Source organism: Mya arenaria, chromosome 12, assembly GCF_026914265.1.
Source record: "Mya arenaria isolate MELC-2E11 chromosome 12, ASM2691426v1".
NCBI classification, from domain to species: Eukaryota; Metazoa; Mollusca; class Bivalvia; order Myida; family Myidae; genus Mya; species Mya arenaria.
The window spans coordinates 11,405,066-11,428,195 of NC_069133.1; the positions used below are offsets into that span (position 1 = coordinate 11,405,066).

General features: G+C 36.8%; 1 protein-coding gene across 2 annotated transcripts in view; it reads right to left on the reverse strand.

Moving 5' to 3' along the window:
• The window catches only part of LOC128211828 (bromodomain-containing protein 8-like), a 26,304-nt gene extending 3,635 nt beyond the window's left edge, over window positions 1-22,669 (reverse strand). The window contains exons 1-17 of one of the 2 annotated variants that reach the window (XM_052916908.1): window positions 22,634-22,669; window positions 22,314-22,407; window positions 21,263-21,332; window positions 19,949-19,998; window positions 19,492-19,620; window positions 17,693-17,773; window positions 17,321-17,403; window positions 17,102-17,202; window positions 15,244-15,417; window positions 14,768-14,885; window positions 7,083-7,214; window positions 6,369-6,538; window positions 5,889-6,045; window positions 5,017-5,075; window positions 1,261-1,394; window positions 825-905; window positions 345-413 (exon numbers count right to left, since the gene is read on the reverse strand). In XM_052916908.1, coding sequence (XP_052772868.1) covers window positions 345-413; window positions 825-905; window positions 1,261-1,394; window positions 5,017-5,075; window positions 5,889-6,045; window positions 6,369-6,538; window positions 7,083-7,214; window positions 14,768-14,885; window positions 15,244-15,417; window positions 17,102-17,202; window positions 17,321-17,403; window positions 17,693-17,773; window positions 19,492-19,620; window positions 19,949-19,998; window positions 21,263-21,332; window positions 22,314-22,407; window positions 22,634-22,649 — 1,718 coding nt within the window. In that variant the 5' untranslated portion in view covers window positions 22,650-22,669. Of the gene's footprint in view, window positions 1-344; window positions 414-824; window positions 906-1,260; window positions 1,395-5,016; window positions 5,076-5,888; window positions 6,046-6,368; window positions 6,539-7,067; window positions 7,215-14,767; window positions 14,886-15,243; window positions 15,418-17,101; window positions 17,203-17,320; window positions 17,404-17,692; window positions 17,774-19,491; window positions 19,621-19,948; window positions 19,999-21,262; window positions 21,333-22,313; window positions 22,408-22,633 lie in introns of both variants that reach the window. The other variant, XM_052916907.1, reaches the window with a different exon arrangement.
• Between the last annotated feature and the right edge of the window lie 461 nt (window positions 22,670-23,130).

Sequence of the window (23,130 nt, forward strand, 5' to 3'; positions counted from 1 at the left end):
CCATACAGGGGCATAAATATTATCTGCAGGTCATACAGGGGCATATATATTATCTGCAGGCCATACAGGGGCATAAATATTATCTGCAGGTCATACAGGGGCATAAAAATTATCTGCAGGCAATACAGGGGCATAAAATTTATCTGCAGGCCATAGAGGGGCATAAATATTATCTGCAGGCAATACAGGGGCATAAATATTATCTGCAGGCCATACAGGGGCATAAAAATTATCTGCAGGCAATACAGGGGCATAATTATTATCTGCAGGCCATGCAGGGGCATAAATATTATCTGCAGGCAGTCATCACTGAACTTGTGAGATAAAAAGTCTTTTCTAGTTACCTTTTGACCACCAACGAGTAGCCTGGTGCAAAGTCGTCCTTGACTGGATGCAGAAATACACTGGCATACCTGTAATAGAGAATGAACACTGATTATCTCACCCCAATAACACAAAGTCCCTTATAGATGGATCAAGCTAGGTACATTGTTTTGTTTTTATGTTTTGGTATAAATTGTGAAACGTTCTCCTTTTAAAGAGCTTTGAGAGATTAAATGGAAACATACTATTTTAAGGATAATCATGAAAAACTATATTGTGTTATGTAAAACCAAGTTTGGTTACATCTTGATGTTACCCTTAAGTTAGATTTTTGAAATTCGAGCCAGAGAATTTTAGCGGCCATGAGTAATAGTAAAAGACCTAAATCTCAAGTGTTTCCATTTAATAAAGTTTGATTGGCAAGTAATGTAGGTTTGACTGTTTGACCATTTATAACAGGGGCTGGATTTTGTCTGACCATTAATCGTAAATAACCATACTTGTGGTTGGCAATTCCCCTCCAGACAAGCATGATGGACTTCTTCCAAGCCTTGTACGCCTTGTCATCCTCCGTATCAGAACTGAAATACAACACAGATCTGGTATAAAACACACAACTGATAAACAACACACAATAGTCTAAATAAAACACAGAATTGAAATTCAACACGGAACCAAAATTCAACACAGAACTGAAATTCAACACATTATTATTAATACAACACAACACTGAACTTGTAGAAGATCAAATCTGACAAGATCACAATGGACAGTCGCCATTCAATAAATTTTCGATTGTAATCGATCATCAGAATAAAACTAAATTCAAAGCTAAGATTTACAAGTTACAGTTTTATATGTTTACTATTGCACCAATGAGTGGTAATTACCCTAGATTCTTCATTAATGTAATGACAATTTTGAAAGTTTATATACCAGTGTGAGCTATGGGGACTGTTAGGAATGGACTCGGAGAAGGCTGCACTGCCTGCCGGGGGCATGTTTGTCACACTGGAATCCCCATCATCATCTGATGTCTCTGCATCACTGGGCCGGGAGCTCAGGTCATCCTATCAAAAGTATAATATGATTTTGATTAAAAAGGACTACTGAATGTTGATACCAGCACTTTTTCTCAGATGACCAAGTAGGGCATGGATGTGAATAATTTGGTCAGGTATGCTGGAACAATTGAAGTACCCAGTACTTGACCAATATAGTAATAATTTTTACATAACTGCTTGCTTCTCCGTTACAAGTGCTTTTTAATAGATAACTTTATCCCACCTTTGTGACCGAGCTTACATGAACAGAGGTGGGATTTTGTCTTCATTTGAAAAAAAACAATGATAAAATTTCAAAATGTTCTTTCAAACTGACTTCCAAAATTTACTTTTAAACTTTATTTATTTTTGCTTCAAACTACATAGTTAAAAAGGAACATATTAAAGTCTATGATGTGTTTAATCTGCGGTGAAAAATGTATATACAGGTGTCCTTAGGTAATTGACAATGCAACTGACGATTGGGTATCAGTCCATGCCATATGACCAAGTGGCAATGCTTGATTATTTCAGCCAGAGTTAGAGAGTGTGTATTATCATAGTAAACATACATACAATATCTTGTTTATCACAGTTTGCAATAATGATTTATAGAAAAAATGCAAGTTGATGAAGACGACACAAAGGCTATGACGATACCTATAAGTTTGTTTTTCAAAACAACAAGCAAGCTAAGGCCACAAAAAGTATTTCCTATAAATAATTCTTTCCAAGCTGTGATATGTGCTATGACAAGGTAAACACTTTCTATAGTAAAAAAGTACTTTACAAACGCATCACTAATAAGTACTTTTTTAAGTGTTTTTTTCACAACCAAGAGTGTTTTTTCAATAATGAAAATACTAATTAAAGTATATCCAATGACTATTGAGATGTGTTACTGTGAAATCATTAATGTTCGTGGGCATGAAATTTCGTGGTTTGCCGAAAAAAAACAATTTCGTGGGAACTTAAATTCGTGGATTTTCATTTTTGAAAAAAAAATCGAAGATGCGATCGTCCTAGATCGTCTGCATAATATCCACGCGCTGGCCCGTGATTTCCGTCTTCTACGTCAATCGGTTTATGACACTCGCTAATGTGGTACGACATGCCAATTAGTGCATATACCCATGTCACTTATCGATTTAATTGGGAATAAAGGTAATAAAAGAAGATGTACCCTGATCATAAATACAGATAGGGGAAGCCATTTAATGCTAATTAAGAATTTTGCAAACTGTGAAAACACCGAAAAGGTGCGTATATTGTCACGTTCGGTGCTTAGTAACCTTCAATGTACTAGTAATCGATTAATTATTTCATTAAATAAAAAATCGAGTACAGACACTCATCACGCACATCTTGTAAACTTGGAGATTTTCATTAACAGCACACGTGCTTATAACTGTCATTTGCTGCATAAAACACATTTAATTGATTTGGTTCATTATTTGTTAAAGGCAGTTATAATATATTAACAGAATATTGATCGTAAGTTATATAGTGAGACAGGTTTTAACACACTATACTGCGACCTCTGTAAATGATATACTAGAGTATGTACGTAACAAGGCAATTAAAAAAGTGAATAAAGGGTTTATATTTCGTGGTATCTTGAATTCGTGGATCACCTAACCCACGAAAACCACGAACATTAATGCCCCACGAACATTAATGATTTCACAGTATATATAAAAACTAGAACTGTAAGCCAAAGGCTAACGAATACCCCCCAACCCTTCCCTGTGATATTCCAAAATGAAGGTGGACGGGTGAATTTGGCAGTCTGCCAACCCAATTTCTGTTTACCCACCCCCACCCCCCACACATGAGTACCAAGGAAATAATACAGGTGTAAAATATCACATATACAAAGGTTCACATAATGGTCATGGATATCCATGGATATCTGAAAGTTTGTTGTTTCTCTCATTTTCACCATAAAGGGGTCATGACTCCTGGCAGGATATTCCAAAATGAAGGTGGACGGGTGAATTTGGCAGTCTGCCAACCCAATTTCTGTTTACCCACCCCCACCCCCCCACACATGAGTACCAAGGAAATAATACAGGTGTAAAAAATCACATATACAAAGGTTCACATAATGGTCATGGATATCTGAAAGTTTGAGAAAAATATATTGAAAAATGACAAAGGAGTAGGCCACCAAAGCGAATATTACCCCACTCCCACCCACCTCAGGGGAGATAACAAACCTGTTTCTCTCATTTTCACCATAAAGGGGTCATGATGAAAAATGACAAAGGAGTAGGCCACCAAAGCGAATATTACCCCACTCCCACCCACCTCAGGGGAGATAACAAACCTGTTTCTCTCATTTTCACCATAAAGGGGTCATGACTCCTGACAGGATATTCCAAAATGAAGGTGGACGGGTGAATTTGACAGTCTGCCAACCCAATTTCTGTTTACCCACCCCCACCACCTCCCCCCACACATGAGTACCAAGGAAATAATACAGGTGCACAAAATCACATATACAAAGGTTCACATCATGGTCATGGATAGCTGAAAGTTTGAGAAAAATATATTGAAAAATGACAAAGGAGTAGGCCACCAAAGCGAATATTGTAACAAATTTAAGGCCTGTATGCACCTAACTTCAGGACTTTTGATGGTCTTTTTAAGGACAAAATCAATTAAAGGTCTTTTTAAGGCCATGCAAACATTCTGATTAATGCAGGTGCACCAAATCACATATTCAACAGTTCATATCATGGTCATTGACATCTGAAAGTTTGAAAAAGATTTATAGAAAAAATGAGAAAAAATGACCAAGGATTAGGCTAGACAAAGCTGTATAATTTTTGCCTATTTTAACTTATTCAGGGGCCATAATTGGAGACATGATCATGTGATTCCAACCACAATCACAGGGGCAAATGTTCTCACCATGGCTAAAAGTTTGAAAAAGATTCATTCAAAAATGACGAAGGAGTAGGACGAACAAAACTAATTTTACCCAATTTAACTCATTAAGGGGCCACAACTCCACTCAGGATCATGTGACTCCCACCAAATTCATGGAGGCAAAGGTTTACATCATGGCCATTAATATTTGAAAGTTTGAAAAAGATTTGCTCAATAGCTTCAAAGAAGAATCCTGGACAAAGCTAATTTTGCCCAATTTAACTCATTAAGGGGCCACAACTCCACTCAGGATCATGCGACTCTGACCAAATCCACGGAGGCACAGGTTTACATCATGGTCATTAATATTTGAAAGTTTGAAAAAGATTTGTTCAATAACGACAAAGATGAATCCCGGACAAAAAAACGGACGGACAGACGGACAGACGGACAGACAGACAGACAGACCGACAGACGGACAACCCGATTCCAGTATACCCCCCCCAAACTTTGTTTTGGGGGGTATAATCACACAAGACTAAAATGAGGAACTGATTCAATTAAGATGGTTTATAAATGCCAGTCCCAGTCATCGAAATTAAACTTTTGAACAAGCCCGAATTCTTATACTATTGCTTAGCATCATTTTTTTTAACAAGCCCTGCTATATAAAATTCAGAATTTGAGCAAGCTTGGAAGACATTTTACCAGCGCAAGGGCTTGTGCTAATTTCGACCACTGCAGTCCAGAACGGAACTTAAAAGTTATTACTCACAGTTGTGTTTGATTTGCGTGTAGACCTGAAGCTTCCACGGCGGGCACTGGAAGACCGTCCTGAAAAACCAAGGGTGAAATATTACACAGCGTTGGCACATTTCTTGTTATAGTTACAGAGTCTATAAATAGTAACATATAGTTTATAACAGATGACCATTCCACCTGTGGTTGGCAAGAAATATGGAAGTTCAAAAACAGGAGATATCAGTACTAGGATAGTTTTTTAGTTTTCATAATGAAATGTTTGGAGAGGTATAAAAATTCATATCCATAATACATAAAGAAGTTTTACATTAACTTTTAAGTTTGAATTTTGTATCGAATAGGGCCATCGTAACCTAGTATTTTTGTTGGATTTTCTTTTAATAGCCCAAAATTAGGAAAGCTGCTCTTTCATCATAAAACTTAAGAATTTCAAGAGCTTTCAAAAGATGTGATAAAACAAATGAAAACAGGTATCAAAATTTAAAATTTCTGCTGCTATGAATGTTTATTAAAAATAGTTACTATTTGCCTGCCAGACAATCCCAATCACATGCTTGTGACATCACCAGTTCATTTGCCTATTCTTGACCTTTTTTGTCTTTATTTCCTACTTTCTTTGCTACTCAAGTATGTTCGTGACTATGTTTAGAATCCTTCTTGTTACTGATATGCCACTGCCAACGTATTTTAAACTGAACTGCAAACTATGTAGGGTGAACATCCGGCCCTTGTTGTCATGGTATTTTCCCCAGTTAACAGTAAACTACAACTTTTGGTAACATTTTCTTTAATAATATACATTATCATAATCAACAAGGACACAATCTTTAAACTCAAAAGTATGGCCACTCAAATTACATATAAAATTATCTTTTTCCTGTATACCTTTCCCTCGTCGTTGTGATGAGCGACTGCCAGTGTCGGATATACGGGAAGAGATACTACTGGCTGGTGACACGGGTTCTGCCAGGGGAATGTCATCCTCCACTCCCACTTCCTCCCCTGTCCCCATGGTGGTGCTGGTGACCTCCTCTACCACACCCTGGAAACAGAAATGTGTAAAATATGACTTGGGTTCTATTCCATAGCAGAGCTCAGCTACATGTTAATCTTTAAACATTTAAGTCTGTCAAACTTCAATTTATTAATGCTTCAAAAAGATACCTCAACTTTTTTCCATCCATTGGATTAAAAATCTAGTATTGATTTTCTGGGCAGATTTACAAAATCCCAATAGAAAGCACAAATTAATTAAATTTTATGTTGCATGTCATCAACATGTATTTCAAAACTGAAGCCATTAATCAGATCAAAAATTCTGACACCCATTGACCAATTCTTACAAAACTCTCCCCTAATCCTCACCATCTCCAGTTTTGGCATGGTTATTTTCGCCTCAGTGTCGGGTATAACTGCGGGAGTCTTGATGGGGCTCACATGGGTCATGACCTCCACTGTTTCCTCAACAACCATTGGGTCACACTCAACTATTTCTTCCTTGATGTGGCTCGTGTCGATTTCAATCTCTGGCACTCCTGGAATAAGGTTACAAATACTCCTTAAAATCTAGACACCAAAACGCAGGTGTAAACTTCAACACTTCAGTTAATAACACTAGTAAATGTTGGATAAGTCAAAGCAATATCAACAACACCTTAAGAGGAGAAAAAAATATCAGAAGACGTGATTGAAAAATCATTTGCAAGTAAATAATGAATTTTAAAGACGTCTTAATTCAAAACAACTTCATTCTGGCTTCACAAGGATGATGAAAGCCAAAAATATTTACTACTATTTATGATGCAATTGTCCAGCCAAAAAAACAAACTGAACAACTGTCCAACAGTCTAAAGTTGAACACTTTCCATCCTAATTTCAGAATCAATCCTGAACTTTACCAAACCTGTAAATTCAGTAAACTACCATTTTTATCTAAGACTTATATTGCTTTCCTGTATTTAATATATCAATATCTGTCTATGTATCATTCCTGTCTGTATGATAAAAATGTGTCACATTTGGGCCAAGAGTCACCCCACACCCATAAAACCAAATAGCCCATACCCAATTCTTCCTCACCTGTATCCGGGTGTATGACATGACTTGTGTCAGTGTGTACAACCTCATCTTCTAGCTTCACCCCCGTCACATTGGGATCCATAGGTTCATTCTTTACTGGACATTCTTCATCCACCTCTTCTTCAAACACCTCTATAGAAATAGAAATATTCATGCAACTTGCAACAGGTTTCCAGTAATTGATTGTCAAACTTTACTCAATAATTATTTCAGTAAGATTTACACGACTTTCGACTGTGACTATGATGTATACTTAGTTTCATAAGGATATTATGAACATGATATTTATAATAGTCAAAAGATAAAAGTTTTTGGCCAACGCCACCAACAAAGTTATAACAATACCCCATCCTTAAATAACCCCAACAAACAAACTGAGTGCAGCAGAGCGAACACCAACATACTTTTAGTCATTTTTTTTTCTAGTATGGGGCTTAAGTATAACTAGAACTCCGCGAGTCGGATGTGTCGCCTGACGAATTATTTACTATCGACATTATAGTTGTTAGATTGGCATTTTATTCATTTATAGACAATGATGTCTCCATTTAACTTTGTGGCATTTGAACTTAAGATAACAACGTTAGGCCAGGAGCAAGCATTTGGTTATATAAACAAAGATGAGCACAATAAATACTGAAATCAATCAAAGGGAAATGATAAAAAAATGTGCAAGGTAAAGTTAAACATGAAAAATAACAAAAGATTATAACTCTAATATGGAAGCAAGAGATACATTTTTGTGCACTGCACTCCCTCTCAATAAGATCTATCTACCTATAAAGTTTCAAGTTGATAACTCTTATAGTTTTCGAGATATGCTCCGGACAAAAATTAACAAGAAAATTAACAAAGGGCATAACTCTAAAAATATGGAAGCAATAGTTACTGCTATTGTGCACTGCACTTGCCCTCAATGAGATCTATCTACCTATTAAGATTCAGGTTGATACCTCTCATAGTTTACAATATATGCTCCTGACAAAATTTAAGCTTGAAAATTAACAAAGGGCAATAACTCTAATATGAAGCAAGAGATACATTTTTTGTGCACTGAACTCCCACTCAATAAGATCTATCTACCTATAAAGTTTCAAGTTGATAACTCTTATTATAGTTTTCGAGATATGCTCCAGACAAAAATTAACAACGAAAATAAACAAAGGGCAATAACTCTAAAAATATGGAAGCAAAAGTTACGGTTATTGCAAACTGCACTTGCCCTCAATGAGATCTATCTACCTATTAAGATTCAGGTTGATACCTCTTATAGCTTACGATATATGCCCCTGACAAAATTTAAGCTTGAGATTTAACAAAGGGCAATAACTCTAATATGGAAGCAAGAGATACAGTTTTTGTGCACTGCACTTGCCCTCAATGAGATCTATCTAGCTATGAAGTTTCAAGTTGATACCTCTTATATTCTTCAAGAAATGCCCCGGATAAAACTTTTAGCATGAATATTAACAAAGTGCAATTTCTCTAAAACTAAGAGAGCAAGAGTTACTGTTATTGTGCACTGCACTTGCCCTCCATGAGATATATCTACATATGAAGTTTCAAGTTGATAACTCTTATATTCTACAAGAAATGCCCCGGACAAAAAATTAAGCATGAAAATTAACAAAGGGCAATAACTCTAAAAATATGGAAGCAAGAGTAACATTTCTTGTACACTGCACTTGCCCTCAATGAGATCTATCAACATATGAAATTTCAAGATAATACCACTAAAAGTTTACGAGATATGCCCCGGACAAATGAAAACGGGCTGCTGCCGCCGCCGCCGCTGCCGCCGACAAAAGTAACCCCTATATGTCGTCTTTTCAGGCGAAACAAAAACCAGAGGTTATGACTACAAAGGTTTTTAAGTTTTTGCATATTGTTGTTGTTATGAATAAGTCAGAGTAATTGGCCTTACCAAGTTCAATTATAATACCATTTGACAAACAGACCAGCTAATACAAAGTATACTGTTATAGCTCGAAGGTTAAGATGACTGTGAGAATAATCATAAACCTTTATTCGTGGAAACCCAAACATTATAAAAAATAGATACATGACATAATGTGTTTATTTTTAGAAATTCACTTTTCCTGTGGTTTTCCAGAATTCTATAGATAAAACACAACTTGTGTTAATTATTTCTTTTCTTTCTGAAAGAATGTTTAATTGTTAACTCAACTACTATATTATATCCATCAATACACTATCTGTCCAACAGAGTTATAATTTTAAAATATTGTAAAGAAAAACAAAATAGTGACAAAGTAACAATGACATGGTATAACCTAATGTTACCTATAAACTACTTCACTGAATCTATTCAAACTGCAAAACTTATAACAGAACAAAACTGACAACTCCTCCATATATAGGACTGTAATAAACACCCCTTACTGTGGACCGGAGACTCGCTGGTTACCTATGTCTATACCCCAGTGGTCACCACTAGTCCACTTTTGCTTCCTCAGAAAATTAATATTTAATACTTTTAGGCTCATAAGTTATTATAATTACTACATCTTGACCCATATCTAATTTAAGTCCATGCCAGGCCCTGATATCAATATTCATAACTGTAGAAGTTGTAATAGCTGATTATTATCAATCCTGAAAAATAGCCGCTCTATTTGAGTATGTGATATTCATGCCCAAAGGCAAGGTCAACAAGCTTAGACCCCTTTTCAAGTTGTTTCAAGAGTTATTTTACCAAGTTCCAACTGCCATACAGGTGCATAATATTGTCTCTGGCCATATCTGTACCAAGTTTCAACTGCCATACAGGTGCATATTGTGTCTGGGAGCATGTGTACCAAGTTTCAAATGCCATACAGGTGCAAAATTATTGTCTCTGACCAAATGTGTACCAAGTTCCAACTGAATATCTTGAACTGGTTTTTAGGTTATGACCAAGGTGTAATTGAGTGTAAGTGTTTGCATGTTGTTGTTTTAATGAATAAGGGGCACAACTCCACAAATATTTAAGTCAGAGTTATGGGCCATACTAAAAACATACTTATTGTCTCTGGTAACATTTGTACCAAGTTTAACATGAATATTTTGAACACTTTTCAATTTATTGCCAAGGTTAAAGTTTTTTTCACTACAATGACAACGATGCCACCTATTTTGAAAAGTACTAACTTTTTTTTCTTTGACAAACAGACCAGCTAATGCAAATTAAACCTCTGATAGCTATGAGGTAAAGATCTTTGCGAGTATAAATAAAAACCTTTAATAGTGGAAACCCAAAGATTATTAAAAATATGTACATGACATAGTGTGTCTATTTATAGAAATCCACAATTCCTGTGGTTTTCCAAACTTCTGTAAAAAAAAAAAATTGACACACAACTACTTTTGCAATTAATTCTTTTCTTTTTGTTCAAATGTCTAATTGTTAAATCAACTACTAAATTATATCCATCAATACACTACCTGTCCAACCGTGTTATAATTTTAAAACATTGAAAGGAAAATAAAATAGTGACAAAGTAACAATGACCTGTTATAACGAAATATTACCTATAAAATACTCCACCGATATTATTCAAACTGCAAAACTTATACCAGAACAAAACTGAAGAATCCTCTATATATGTTACTGTAACAAGTACACTACAATGTGGACCGGAGATTCACTGGTTACCAATATCTATACCTCAGTGGTCACCACTAGTCCACTTTTGCTCCAATATCTGTACCTCAGTGGTCACCACTAGTCCACTTTTGCTCCAATATCTGTACCTCAGTGGTCACCACTAGTCCACTTTTACTCCAGTATCTGTACCTCAGTGGTGACCACTAGTCCACTTTTGCTCCAATATCTATACCTCAGTGGTCACCACTAGCCCACTTTTGCTCCAATATCTGTACCTCAGTGGTCACCACTAGTCCACTTTTGCTCCAATATCTGTACCTCAGTGGTAACCACTAGTCCACATTTGCTCCAATATCTGTACCTCAGTGGTCACCACTAGTCCACTTTAGCTCCAATATCTGAACCTCAGTGGTCACCACTAGTCCACTTTGGCTCCAATATCTGTACCTCAGTGGTCACCACTAGCCCACTTTTACTCCAATATCTGTACCTCAGTGGTCACCACTAGCCCACTTTTGCTCCAATATCTGAACCTCAGTGGTCACCACTAGCCCACTTTTGCTCCAATATCTGTACCTCAGTGGTCACCACTAGCCTACTTTTGCTCCAATATCTGTACCTCAGTGGTCACCACTAGCCCACTTTTACTCCAATATCTGTACCTCAGTGGTCACCACTAGCCCACTTTTACTCCAATATCTGTACCTCAGTGGTCACCACTAGTCCACTTTTGCTCCAATATCTGTACCTCAGTGGTCACCACTAGTCCACTTTTGCTCCAATATCTGTACCTCAGTGGTCACCACTAGCCCACTTTTGCTCCAATATCTGTACCTCAGTGGTCACCACTAGCCCACTTTTGCTCCAATATCTGAACCTCAGTGGTCACCACTAGCCCACTTTTGCTCCAATATCTGTACCTCAGTGATCACCACTAGTCCACATTTGCTCCAATATCTGTACCTCAGTGGTAACCACTAGCCCACTTTTGCTCCAATATCTGTACCTCAGTGGTAACCACTAGCCCACTTTTGCTCCAATATCTGTACCTCAGTGGTAACCACTAGCCCACTTTTGCTCCAGTATCTGTACCTCAGTGGTCACCACTAGCCCACTTTTGCTCCAATATCTGTACATTTGCTCCAATATCTGTACCTCAGTGGTCACCACTAGTCCACTTTTGCTCCAATATCTGAACCTCAGTGGTCACCACTAGTCCACTTTTGCTCCAATATCTGTACCTCAGTGGTCACCACTAGTCCACTTTTACTCCAATATCTATACCTCAGTGGTCACCACTAGCCCACTTTTACTCCAATATCTGAACCTCAGTGGTCACCACTAGCCCACTTTTACTCCAATATCTGTACCTCAGTGGTCACCACTAGCCCACTTTTACTCCAATATCTGTACCTCAGTGGTCACCACTAGCCCACTTTTACTCCAATATCTGTACCTCAGTGGTCACCACTAGTCCACTTTTGCTCCAATATCTGTACCTCAGTGGTCACCACTAGTCCACTTTTGCTCCAATATCTGTACCTCAGTGGTCACCACTAGCACACTTTTACTCCAATATCTGAACCTCAGTGGTCACCACTAGCCCACTTTTACTCCAATATCTGTACCTCAGTGGTCACCACTAGTCCACTTTTGCTCCAATATCTGTTCCTCAGTGGTCACCACTAGTCCACTTTTACTCCAATATCTGTACCTCAGTGGTCACCACTAGTCCACTTTTACTCCAATATCTGTACCTCAGTGGTCACCACTAGCCCACTTTTACTCCAATATCTGTACCTCAGTGGTCACCACTAGCCCACTTTTACTCCAATATCTGAACCTCAGTGGTCACCACTAGCCCACTTTTGCTCCAATATCTGTACCTCAGTGATCACCACTAGCCCACTTTTGCTCCAATATCTATACCTCAGTGATCACCACTAGCCCACTTTTGCTCCAATATCTGTACCTCAGTGATCACCACTAGCCCACTTTTGCTCCAATATCTGTACCTCAGTGATCACCACTAGCCCACTTTTGCTCCAATATCTGTACCTCAGTGATCACCACTAGCCCACTTTTGCTCCAATATCTGTACCTCAGTGGTCACCACTAGCCCACTTTTACTCCAATATCTGTACCTCAGTGGTCACCACTAGTCCACTTTTGCTCCAATATCTGTACCTCAGTGATCACCACTAGCCCACTTTTGCTCCAATATCTGTACCTCAGTGATCACCACTAGCCCACTTTTGCTCCAATATCTGTACCTCAGTGGTAACCACTAGCCCACTTTTGCTCCAATATCTGTACCTCAGTGATCACCACTAGTCCACTTCTGCTCCAATATCTGTACCTCAGTGGTAACCACTAGTCCACATTTGCTCCAATATCTGTACCTCAGTGATCACCACTAGTCCACATTTGCTCCAATATCTGTACCTCAGTGATCATCACTAGCCCACATTTGCTCCAATATCTGTACCTCAGTGGTAACCACTAGCCCACTTTTGCTCCAATATCTGTACCTCAGTGATCACCACAAGTCCACTTTTGCTCCAATATCTGAACCTCAGTGGTAACCACTAGCCCACTTTTGCTCAAATATCTGTACCTCAGTGATCACCACTAGTCCACATTTGCTCCAATATCTGTACCTCAGTGGTCACCACTAGTCCACTTTTGCTCCAATATCTGTACCTCAGTGGTAACCACTAGTCCACATTTGCTCCAATATCTGTACCTCAGTGGTCACCGCTAGTCCACTTTTGCTCCAATATCTGTACCTCAGTGGTCACCGCTAGTCCACTTTTGCTCCAATATCTGAACCTCAGTGGTCACCGCTAGCCCACTTTTACTCCAATATCTGAACCTCAGTGGTCACCACTAGCCCACTTTTACTCCAATATCTGAACCTCAGTGGTCACCACTAGCCCACTTTTGCTCCAATATCTGTACCTCAGTGGTCACCATTAGCCCACTTTTGCTCCAATATCTGTACCTCAGTGGTCACCACTAGTCCACTTTTGCTCCAATATCTGAACCTCAGTGGTCACCACTAGCCCACTTTTACTCCAATATCTGTACCTCAGTGGTCACCACTAGTCCACATTTGCTCCAATATCTGAACCTCAGTGGTCACCACTAGCCCACTTTTGCTCCAATATCTGAACCTCAGTGGTCGCCACTAGCCCACTTTTGCTCCAATATCTGTACCTCAGTGGTCGCCACTAGTCCACTTTTGCTCCAATATCTGTACCTCAGTGGTCGCCACTAGTCCACTTTTGCTCCAATATCTGAACCTCAGTGGTCACCACTAGTCCACTTTTGCTCCAATATCTGTACCTCAGTGGTCACCACTAGCCCACTTTTACTCCAATATCTATACCTCAGTGGTCACCACTAGTCCACTTTTGCTTCTTAAGAAAACTACTAGTAAATACTTTTAGACACATAAGTTATTATAATTATTTCACCTTGTCCCATAAATAATTTAAGTCAATGCCAGGCCCTGATATCAATATTCATAACTTTAGGGGTTAACAGCTGATAATTGCAAATCCTGGAATCTAGCCGAAAGTATGTTCGAGTACGAGGAATTTATGCCTGAAGCAAGGCAATGGAGCTTAGACCACTTTTAAAATTGTTTCATGAGTGATTTTTTTGTTTCATGAGGGATTTTTAATAATTCAATAATTCCAAGGTAATTTCTACTATTTATTATGCAAATGTTTCGGGGGAGGGTCAGGTCATGTCAATTCTTACTTGCCTATAAGACATTACACATACAGTCAGAAACCTGTTGGCTCGATATTGCTTGCCTCAATTTTCTCTATGGCTCAAACAGAATGTTAAGGACCGATTTTGTTTCACTCTTTGTAAGCATTCCCGCTTGTCTATTCGCTAGGCCCTAAGTATTTTATTTGGCCAGTCCCTGAGATATCGAGCTAATGGGTTTCAAGTGTATATGTATGCAATAATTATCCGCTACAGAAGTGGATATCCAACTATATTGTTTCATATATTTCTGTTCCAAAAAAAACTGTGGGCAAATACAACAAAAAGACTAGCCTACCTGTGGTTTCCACTGAGGTGACCATGATCTCTGGCTCTTCATTGGTCGACTGGATGAGAGGCTCAATCTGATTGGCTGCCTGCTGCGTCTGCCTCTGCGCATGCTCAGCTTCAGCATCCTGTAAAATTTACAATCAAATTGCAAACAGGCACAAAGTCCTAAATTTCAAATCGTTAGTACAAATGGCTTGGAAATTTAGTGTTGAACACTTTTTACCTAAACATGTTTTTGTGTTATTCAATCAAAAACAAACAAAAACCACCGCAAAGTGACCGAAAAGCAAGTGACTGCTTTACACGTAAATGGCAATAGTAATCTATTTTTAGCCCAAGGTTTTGCAAAACATGAAAAGACAAACCAGCCTGCAGTTAACAGCTGTAGATGTTTAATCCATATGCATTTGTTTGTCAGGGGTTTCACATCTCTTCACTGGATCAACAGTAATGACCAGGGAGGCTCTGATGGACTTAACTCACATTTTTAAGCTGCTGGAGATGATCAACGGAGACCTTCTCGCTGGAGATCATTTGTGAAAGGATGGATGCAGAGCTGGTGGGTTGGGCGCTCCATTCACCTCCCACACCCCCAGACACAACCTCCCCTGCAACAGGGGCACCACCGGGTGTCGCTGGCAACTCATCATCTGTTGTCTGAAAAATGAACATATTGAATTCATTTTGGCGTAAAAAAAATTATGGTTAGATAATGTTGCCAATACAAAAAGATGCATCTGTAACATTTAATCTGGCATTAGTTTTTTTTCATTATGCACTATGATAATTTATATTGGACAGTGGCTTTTTATAAAGCTCTTTTAACTTTTGTTTATTAACCTTTAGTTTAAGTAGAAGTATAAGTTTTTATACATAATAACACTTGTGTCCACAGGGGTTTCATAATAATCCAGTAGCAAAGTAAAAACAAAAACATGTCAGCCAACCCATCTACTTTTTTACAATCCATTCAACCTGAAGGTCCTCCAAATCCCAAGTTGATTTAATTTCAGCAAAATCCTGCTTCTTAACATAAAATGAAAACCCTGGTCTAGCATTTAAGTCTATTTAACCCCGAAATGAAATGCTTGTGTATAAGCCAACCTCTAGAATGAATGTAATGGGTATGAGTCCTGCGTTAAAGCTGCACTCTCACAGATTTACCATTTTTACAACTTTTTTATTTTTAGTCTTTGAAAGATCATTTTTTGGCATAAATATCTGCAAACCAATGATACAAGACTGTTGACAAAAGATCAGATTGCAGATTTTCATATTTTCCTTCGAAAATACTAACAGTTTAAGAAAAATGCATAAAACATCAATTTTCGATATTAAATATAAAAATCTGCGATCAATTTATGTTGTCAGCAGTCTTATATAACTGGTTTCTAAGGATTTTCGCAAAAATTGGCTCGTTTCAGAACAAAAAATAAACAAGTTGTCAAAACGTTCAATCTGTGAGAGTGCAGCTTTAAAAGAGACAAGGATGTGATTGACCTAGCAGCTGGAGGGCTGAAACATTTTCGGCCATGGGTTCTTGGGGGGTCAAAAGCACACTGCCTTAGAAGAAAACTGACTTTTAAGAAGCTCTTTTGAGGGCTCTCCTGACTTCAAATTTGAAGCAAACTGGGATATCAACTCTTAACAACCAAAAGCAACCAAATAACTTTTTTAATCAGCTAAAAAAAATAATATTTTTTTTATTTTTTGGGGGTGGGGGTGGGGTTGGATGAAGGGGTCCCGGGGGCCATTAGATCCGCAGATTTCCGCGGACAAATCACATCTCTGAGAGATAATACCCAGACATATTTACCCACCACTACAAAGAGGGTGTTGGGTGTGAAGTTTTGCTATAATCAAGATATCACCTAGATGTGTTTACCCACCTCTACAATGAGGGCTTTGAGTATTGTGTTCTGCTATAAAAGAGATACCATCAAGACGTATTTACCCACATATACAATGAGAGTAGAGATATCACCAAGACGTATTTACCCACATATACAATGAGAGTAGAGATACCACCAAGACGTATTTACCCACATATACAATGAGAGTAGAGATATCACCAAGACGTATTTACCCACATGTACAATGAGAGTAGAGATACTGCCAAGATGTATTTGCCCATATATACAATGAGATTATCGGGTATGGAGTTTGGTGCTAATAGAGATATCACCCTGATGTATTTTCCCACCTCTACAATGAGGTTATCGGGTATGGAGTTTGGTGCTAATAGAGATATCACCCTGATGTACTTTCCCACCTCTACAATGAGGTTATCGGGTATGGAGTTTGGTGCTAATAGAGATATCACCCTGATGTATTTACCCACCTCTACATTAAGTGTGTCAGGTATGGAATCCTGCGTACTCTCATCCACCTCTGACATCGTACTGACGCTGCTCGTGGTCCGGGACAAGCCGCGACGCGCAGCTGAAAGAAAAAGTAGCTCAGAATACATTATCCTTATTATAAAGAAGTAATGGAAACTGCAGGAATAAGTCAAGTGGGGGACAAGTCAAAACGGGGGGAAAAGTCCAGAATTACCCACCATGAACACGTGCCCTTTCTGCAGCCTCCTCCGCAAGTCGCCTCTCTTCTGCCTGTCTACGGGCTTCCGCAGCCTCCTTTTCCCTGCACATACATACATGTACACATGCAAATCACACATGCTCATATGTATGATAAACAAACACCATGTAGTAATGTGCATAAAAGCCACTTTCTCTAGCATTAACTATATGTTCATAAATCGCTGCTATATGACTCATTCCTTTTACAACCCTTTCCATTGATGACGTCAAAAATTATTTCACTAGCAATGCATGAAAACAACTCAGTGATATTATTGAATGATGGCAACATCATTTCTGATGTAATACTAAACATTAACACAATTCATGGTGACGAGCTTGTTACTCACGCTTGCATGCGTTCCCACATCTCATCAAGCTGGTCATCATAACGGCCCGTCTTCAACGCCTCAATCTCACGCTTTAACTGCCTGATACACAAACAATGCTCTAACTGCCTGATATACAAACAATGCTATAACTGCTTGATATACAAACAATGCTATAACTGCTTGATATACAAACAACATTCTAACTGCCTGATATACAAACAATGCTTTAACTGCTTGATATACAAACAACATTCTAACTGCCTGATATACAAACAAGGCTTTAACTGCTTGATATACAAACAATGCTCTGACTTCCTGATATACAAACAATGCTTTAACTGCTTGGTATACAAACAACGCTTTATCTGCCTGATATACAAACATTGCTTTAACTGCTTGATATACAAACAATGCTTTATCTGCCTGATATACAAACAGGGCTTTAACTGCTTGATATACAAACAATGCTCTAACTTCCTGATATACAAACAATGCTCTTACTTCCTGATATACAAACAATGCTTTAACTGCTTGATATACAAACAATGCTCTAACTGCCTGATATACAAACAATGCTCTAACTTCCTGATATACAAACAACATTCTAACTGCCTGATATACAAACAATGCTTTAACTGCCTGATATACAAACAACACTTTTAACTGCTTAATATGCAAACAACACTTTAATTGGTTAATATACAAACAACACTATAACTGCTAAATAAACAAACAACACTTTAACTGCTTAATATACAAACAACGCTTTAACTGCTTGATATACAAACAACGCTTTATCTGCCTGATATACAAACAATGCTTTAACTGCTTGATATACAAACAATTTCTAACTGCCTGATACACAAACAATGCTCTAACTGCCTGATATACAAACAATGCTTTAACAGCCTGATATACAAACAACGTTGTAACTGCCTGATATACAAACAACACTTTTAACTGCTTAATATGCAAACAACGCTTTAATTGGTTAATATACAAACAACACTATAACTGCTTAATAAACAAACAACACTTTAACTGCTTAATATACAAACAATGCTTTAACTGCCTGATATACAAACAACGCCTTAACTGCTTGATATACAAATAACGCTTTATCTGCCTGATATACAAACAATGCTTTAACTGCCTGGTATACAAACAATGCTTTAACTGCCTGGTATACAAAAAGAGTTAATATCAAATCTGTCTATAATGACTTCTTCTATATCAGCTATTGTAAAAATATAAACATTTAAATGTAGTTTTCAGTTTGTCATTTAGTTTAACTTCATGCATGTAGTGTGAAACTTTTAACAAAAACATTTGATGTCAGATATTGCCAACATGTAATACAACCTGGATTTCCTTACAGGATATTTTTATGTAGTTCAGTCATTAGTTTGCATTTATGATAATGTTTTTTACATAAAGTTCACTCCTAGAAGCTTTTATTTAACTTCAATTTAATAAAGCGACAATACATTTCCTAGATAAGATGTATGTCATTTAAGCTGCAGCTCTCCAGCACTCAAAAAAAATAAATATGCAATGTTATGTTATTAGAGAGCCTTTTGTATTTCCCAGTGGAACAGAAAATCTCCCTCTAGACCTAACTGCAAAAACCATGTGGACTTTCTCCAGGTATGGCTTTACATTACCCACTTTTTTGTTTTTGATAGCTTTTTATACTATTAACCAAAATCGCTTGAAAATCATGTCATTGGTAAGATAAGGAGGGCTCATATGTGTTACCATTGAATAGTAGTCTTTCTAAGCAACTCAGTCCAAATTTCATATATGTGCCTGGTTACCTGAATTTGCTCTGTTCCTGTTGGACTGTCTGCTTCAACTCTTCAATACGCTCAATTGTGAGACGGCGCACGATCATGACAGCAGGTGTCTCCACAACCTCTCGCTCACCTTTCTCCCCACGCTTACGTCTACATAACAAGTGGAAGACATTTCAAAGTTAATATGGGAAGGAGAAATATAAGAATTATTGTTAAACAGTCATATTTAAATTGTGTCTGTGATTCCTGGCTATCTGAAATTCAAACTGCAGTACTGTTTTATGCAAATATTATTCAAATTATTGTATGTCCCAACTGGGACTAAGTGATAAGGTATCGAAACATAAGCGTTACATTTTTCCTTTTGCTAGTCACTGGTGAATTCATATGTAAGGCTTTTACATAAAGCAACTTTTACATTACTTGGCTCTTGTTGATCCAAATAACTACCACACACAATTCTAAAACAAACACTTACTTTGGAGTTTCAACCTTTTCCAGAAGATCAGCATACTGCATGGCACAGTTCTGAGAAAAAATGGGGGGGTTTGTAAATAGTTAAGGATCATTTCAGTATTTCTCTACCTTCTAAGCTAACTGAGCTGCTTAAACATTTATCTAAAAAGTATATTAATCTTGTTTCATTACTGTGTCCTGGAAATGGGAATTGTTTGATTAACACTTTTTCTATTTACCTGGTTAACATAGCAAATAATGTTTATGTCAAATATAATTATTAATGTTAATCATTTTAATTTCATTTTAATTTTAAAAAGTGTGATATAAATTTAATATAAAATACATTTGCACATTCAATTTAGGTTTAGCACAAGAAAATTGAAGTCTAAATCAAAATAAGGACTCCACGCATACATGTACTTTAACCAGCCCAACTGCAATCATATCCCTGATAATGACATCAATCACGCAATTCATTACTTATATTTACACCAATAATTCTTTATTTATTTCCAGAATTTCTAAAAAAAATACTTAATTTCATTTAAAAAAAAAAAAACTTTCAGTAATTCTTTCTCACCCATTTGTAAATAGAACGACCCAACTGTAACAAGAAACAGTTTGTCATATGATGTCATAAAAATGCGGGAAAAAAATAACAACTTCATAGTTGATTTTGACGTAAAATTGAAACACTAGTGACACCAATATTTTCACAAATCATAATTTAACACTTTAACATATGTTGATTAAAGCCTTTCGTGGCCTGCTGACACAATAAAAGCAATAAAAAGATGATCAATTTCAATTTACATGTATATTTATAGGCAATCATTCGCAATCTGAGCATTTCCGAAGATGTTGCGTTCATTGGATCATAATTGCAATTGCCGAATGGTTGCTCATTTAAGGAATGAAAGTTGAGGTGTCAATATTGTAATTTTGGCCCTTGCCGTGTCGCTCTAAAAGGTTGTTTTTTTCAACTACTTGGCTTGTCCCTGTATTTTTCAATGTTTTATGCAGGGTTCTCAAAAGATTTTGGGCTGTACTCTCCTAAAAAAAGTAACCGACCTGTCTACTTATGCTTTGAAAATAATTGAAAAAAAATTGTAAATTCTAACCAGATTAAAACCAATTTGAACTGTCCATTTTGGCCACCACCCGGTTCTGATTAAGAACCCTCATTATTATTGTTTGTTGATATTCATGAATCAAATTAAAGTGGTCACCAGACACGCGAGGGTCCTGACCACATTTAGTTTTTTAAATGCATATTTATATTATTAAAAAACACTAACCTATACATAATACTATAATTGTAAAGTGTACTAACCTTCTGTGAAAACCAGTCTTGAGGTCTTGTTGATTCCCCAAATGATTTAATCGCTCGACTTACTGATACCCTGAAGCATTTAATACCACATATTACTGATAATGAATATTGTGAATAACCATTCTAAATACTGTATTACAATACATGTATCTTTAAATTAAAATTTATAATACAGTTTCACTTGCACAGAAATTTATAAATGCAAGCTGGTTTCTATTAAAACAAAGTTTTAACTTTTAAATTTTGCCTAATAAGAAAATATACAATGTTTTCCAAGTTTTACCAACATGTAATGTGAAATGGATCAAAACCTAAAAATTGTTAAATGAGTAAAGACATCTTATTTCCTATTCTTTTTTTCCATCTGTAAAAAAATTGAACATTTTAATACTATCATCAATAACATAACAAATTGGTAAATACTGAAAAAGTCATAACTTTCCAGCATCAGTTAAATTGCTTTTGACAATATTTCAAGGTACATTTCTTATGTATGACTAGCACCGAACACAGATCTACAGGATCTAAAGTTGAATGTCACACTATTTTAAATACACAAGACTAGCTAAAGATCTTCAGCGTACTCTGGTCAAACTTTGCTATCTGTGCTTTAATTACACTTGAGTTTATAAAGGACCAAGAGATCTATTCAAAGAGTTAGGGTATCGCATCCTTACATCTTAGCTGTCCAACTAGCAAATTTCAATGTTGCCATTTACAGAAGATATATTAATCTATAGATTTTAGACTTTCATTGACTGATTGATGTTGATTGACTGATTGATGTTGATTCATGTTAAAAAAACCACACCTTAATTTACACTTTCAGTACATGACAAAGTAAATTAAATGTTAACCATTAGAATATAGATTCAAAGAAAAAAAATCTATAACAGAAACTGATAACAAACTGCTAATTAATTAATACAGGCAGGATATTAAAATGACTTCACAATATTCAATACATTTATAGACTTAGAACTTGGAAACAATAGTTGGTAACTTAAGTGTGTAATATTAAACTAAGGATGGCCTGCTGCTTATTTCATACCAGTTTTGATCTCCACTCAGACGCACAGAGGAAGCAAGAGCCAGCCTTTCCCTGATTGACCATTTGTCCAACGGTCGCTTTGGCAGTCGGTATCCTGAAATAAAAAAATAATGTCCTGCCCATTAATAATAGTAGAAAGTAACCTAAACTTTATAACTCGACACAGCCATTATTTAATCATTATTGTAACTTTTTGAATGGTTGCCATTAGTCATGTTTTTTCAAATCAGTTGAACTCCAAACACGTCTTCAAAATTATGAATTTTTAAAGAATATAGGAATTAATCAAGCGAAAACATCAAAATTATTTATTTGCAAACCTGCGGGCGCCGCCATTTTGGTTATTTACGCTACCCTATTATCAAAAGGTTACATTGGACTATATTTTATTTAAAAATTGTAATATCCTACGCAGTGATCTCCCCTAGCGAGTTTCGGAACAGCGGGGACGTGGTGTTAGTGTACTGTCTACAAAAGTATTCGAAGTTAATTCAATGGTCAATTTACGAATAAAGCGAAACCATTTCTATTTTAAAGAAATGCATTTGACCCGGCCCAATGTTCATGTTAAAGATCTTTTGGTTTTTGTTGTTGTTTGTATAACCAATTAACACACTCAGATATAAATAAATACTTGTTTTGCAATATATCCACTTATAAGGCTACTTGTACCAATTTCTAAATGATGGATAGATACCAGCATTGGACTATGCACATGTATGTACTATTTAATGAGTAGGAGTCTGAAACCTCCCCAGATATATATATTAAATGAGTATTTATTGAATATAGTGAATTGTATGCAGTATTCAGGTGT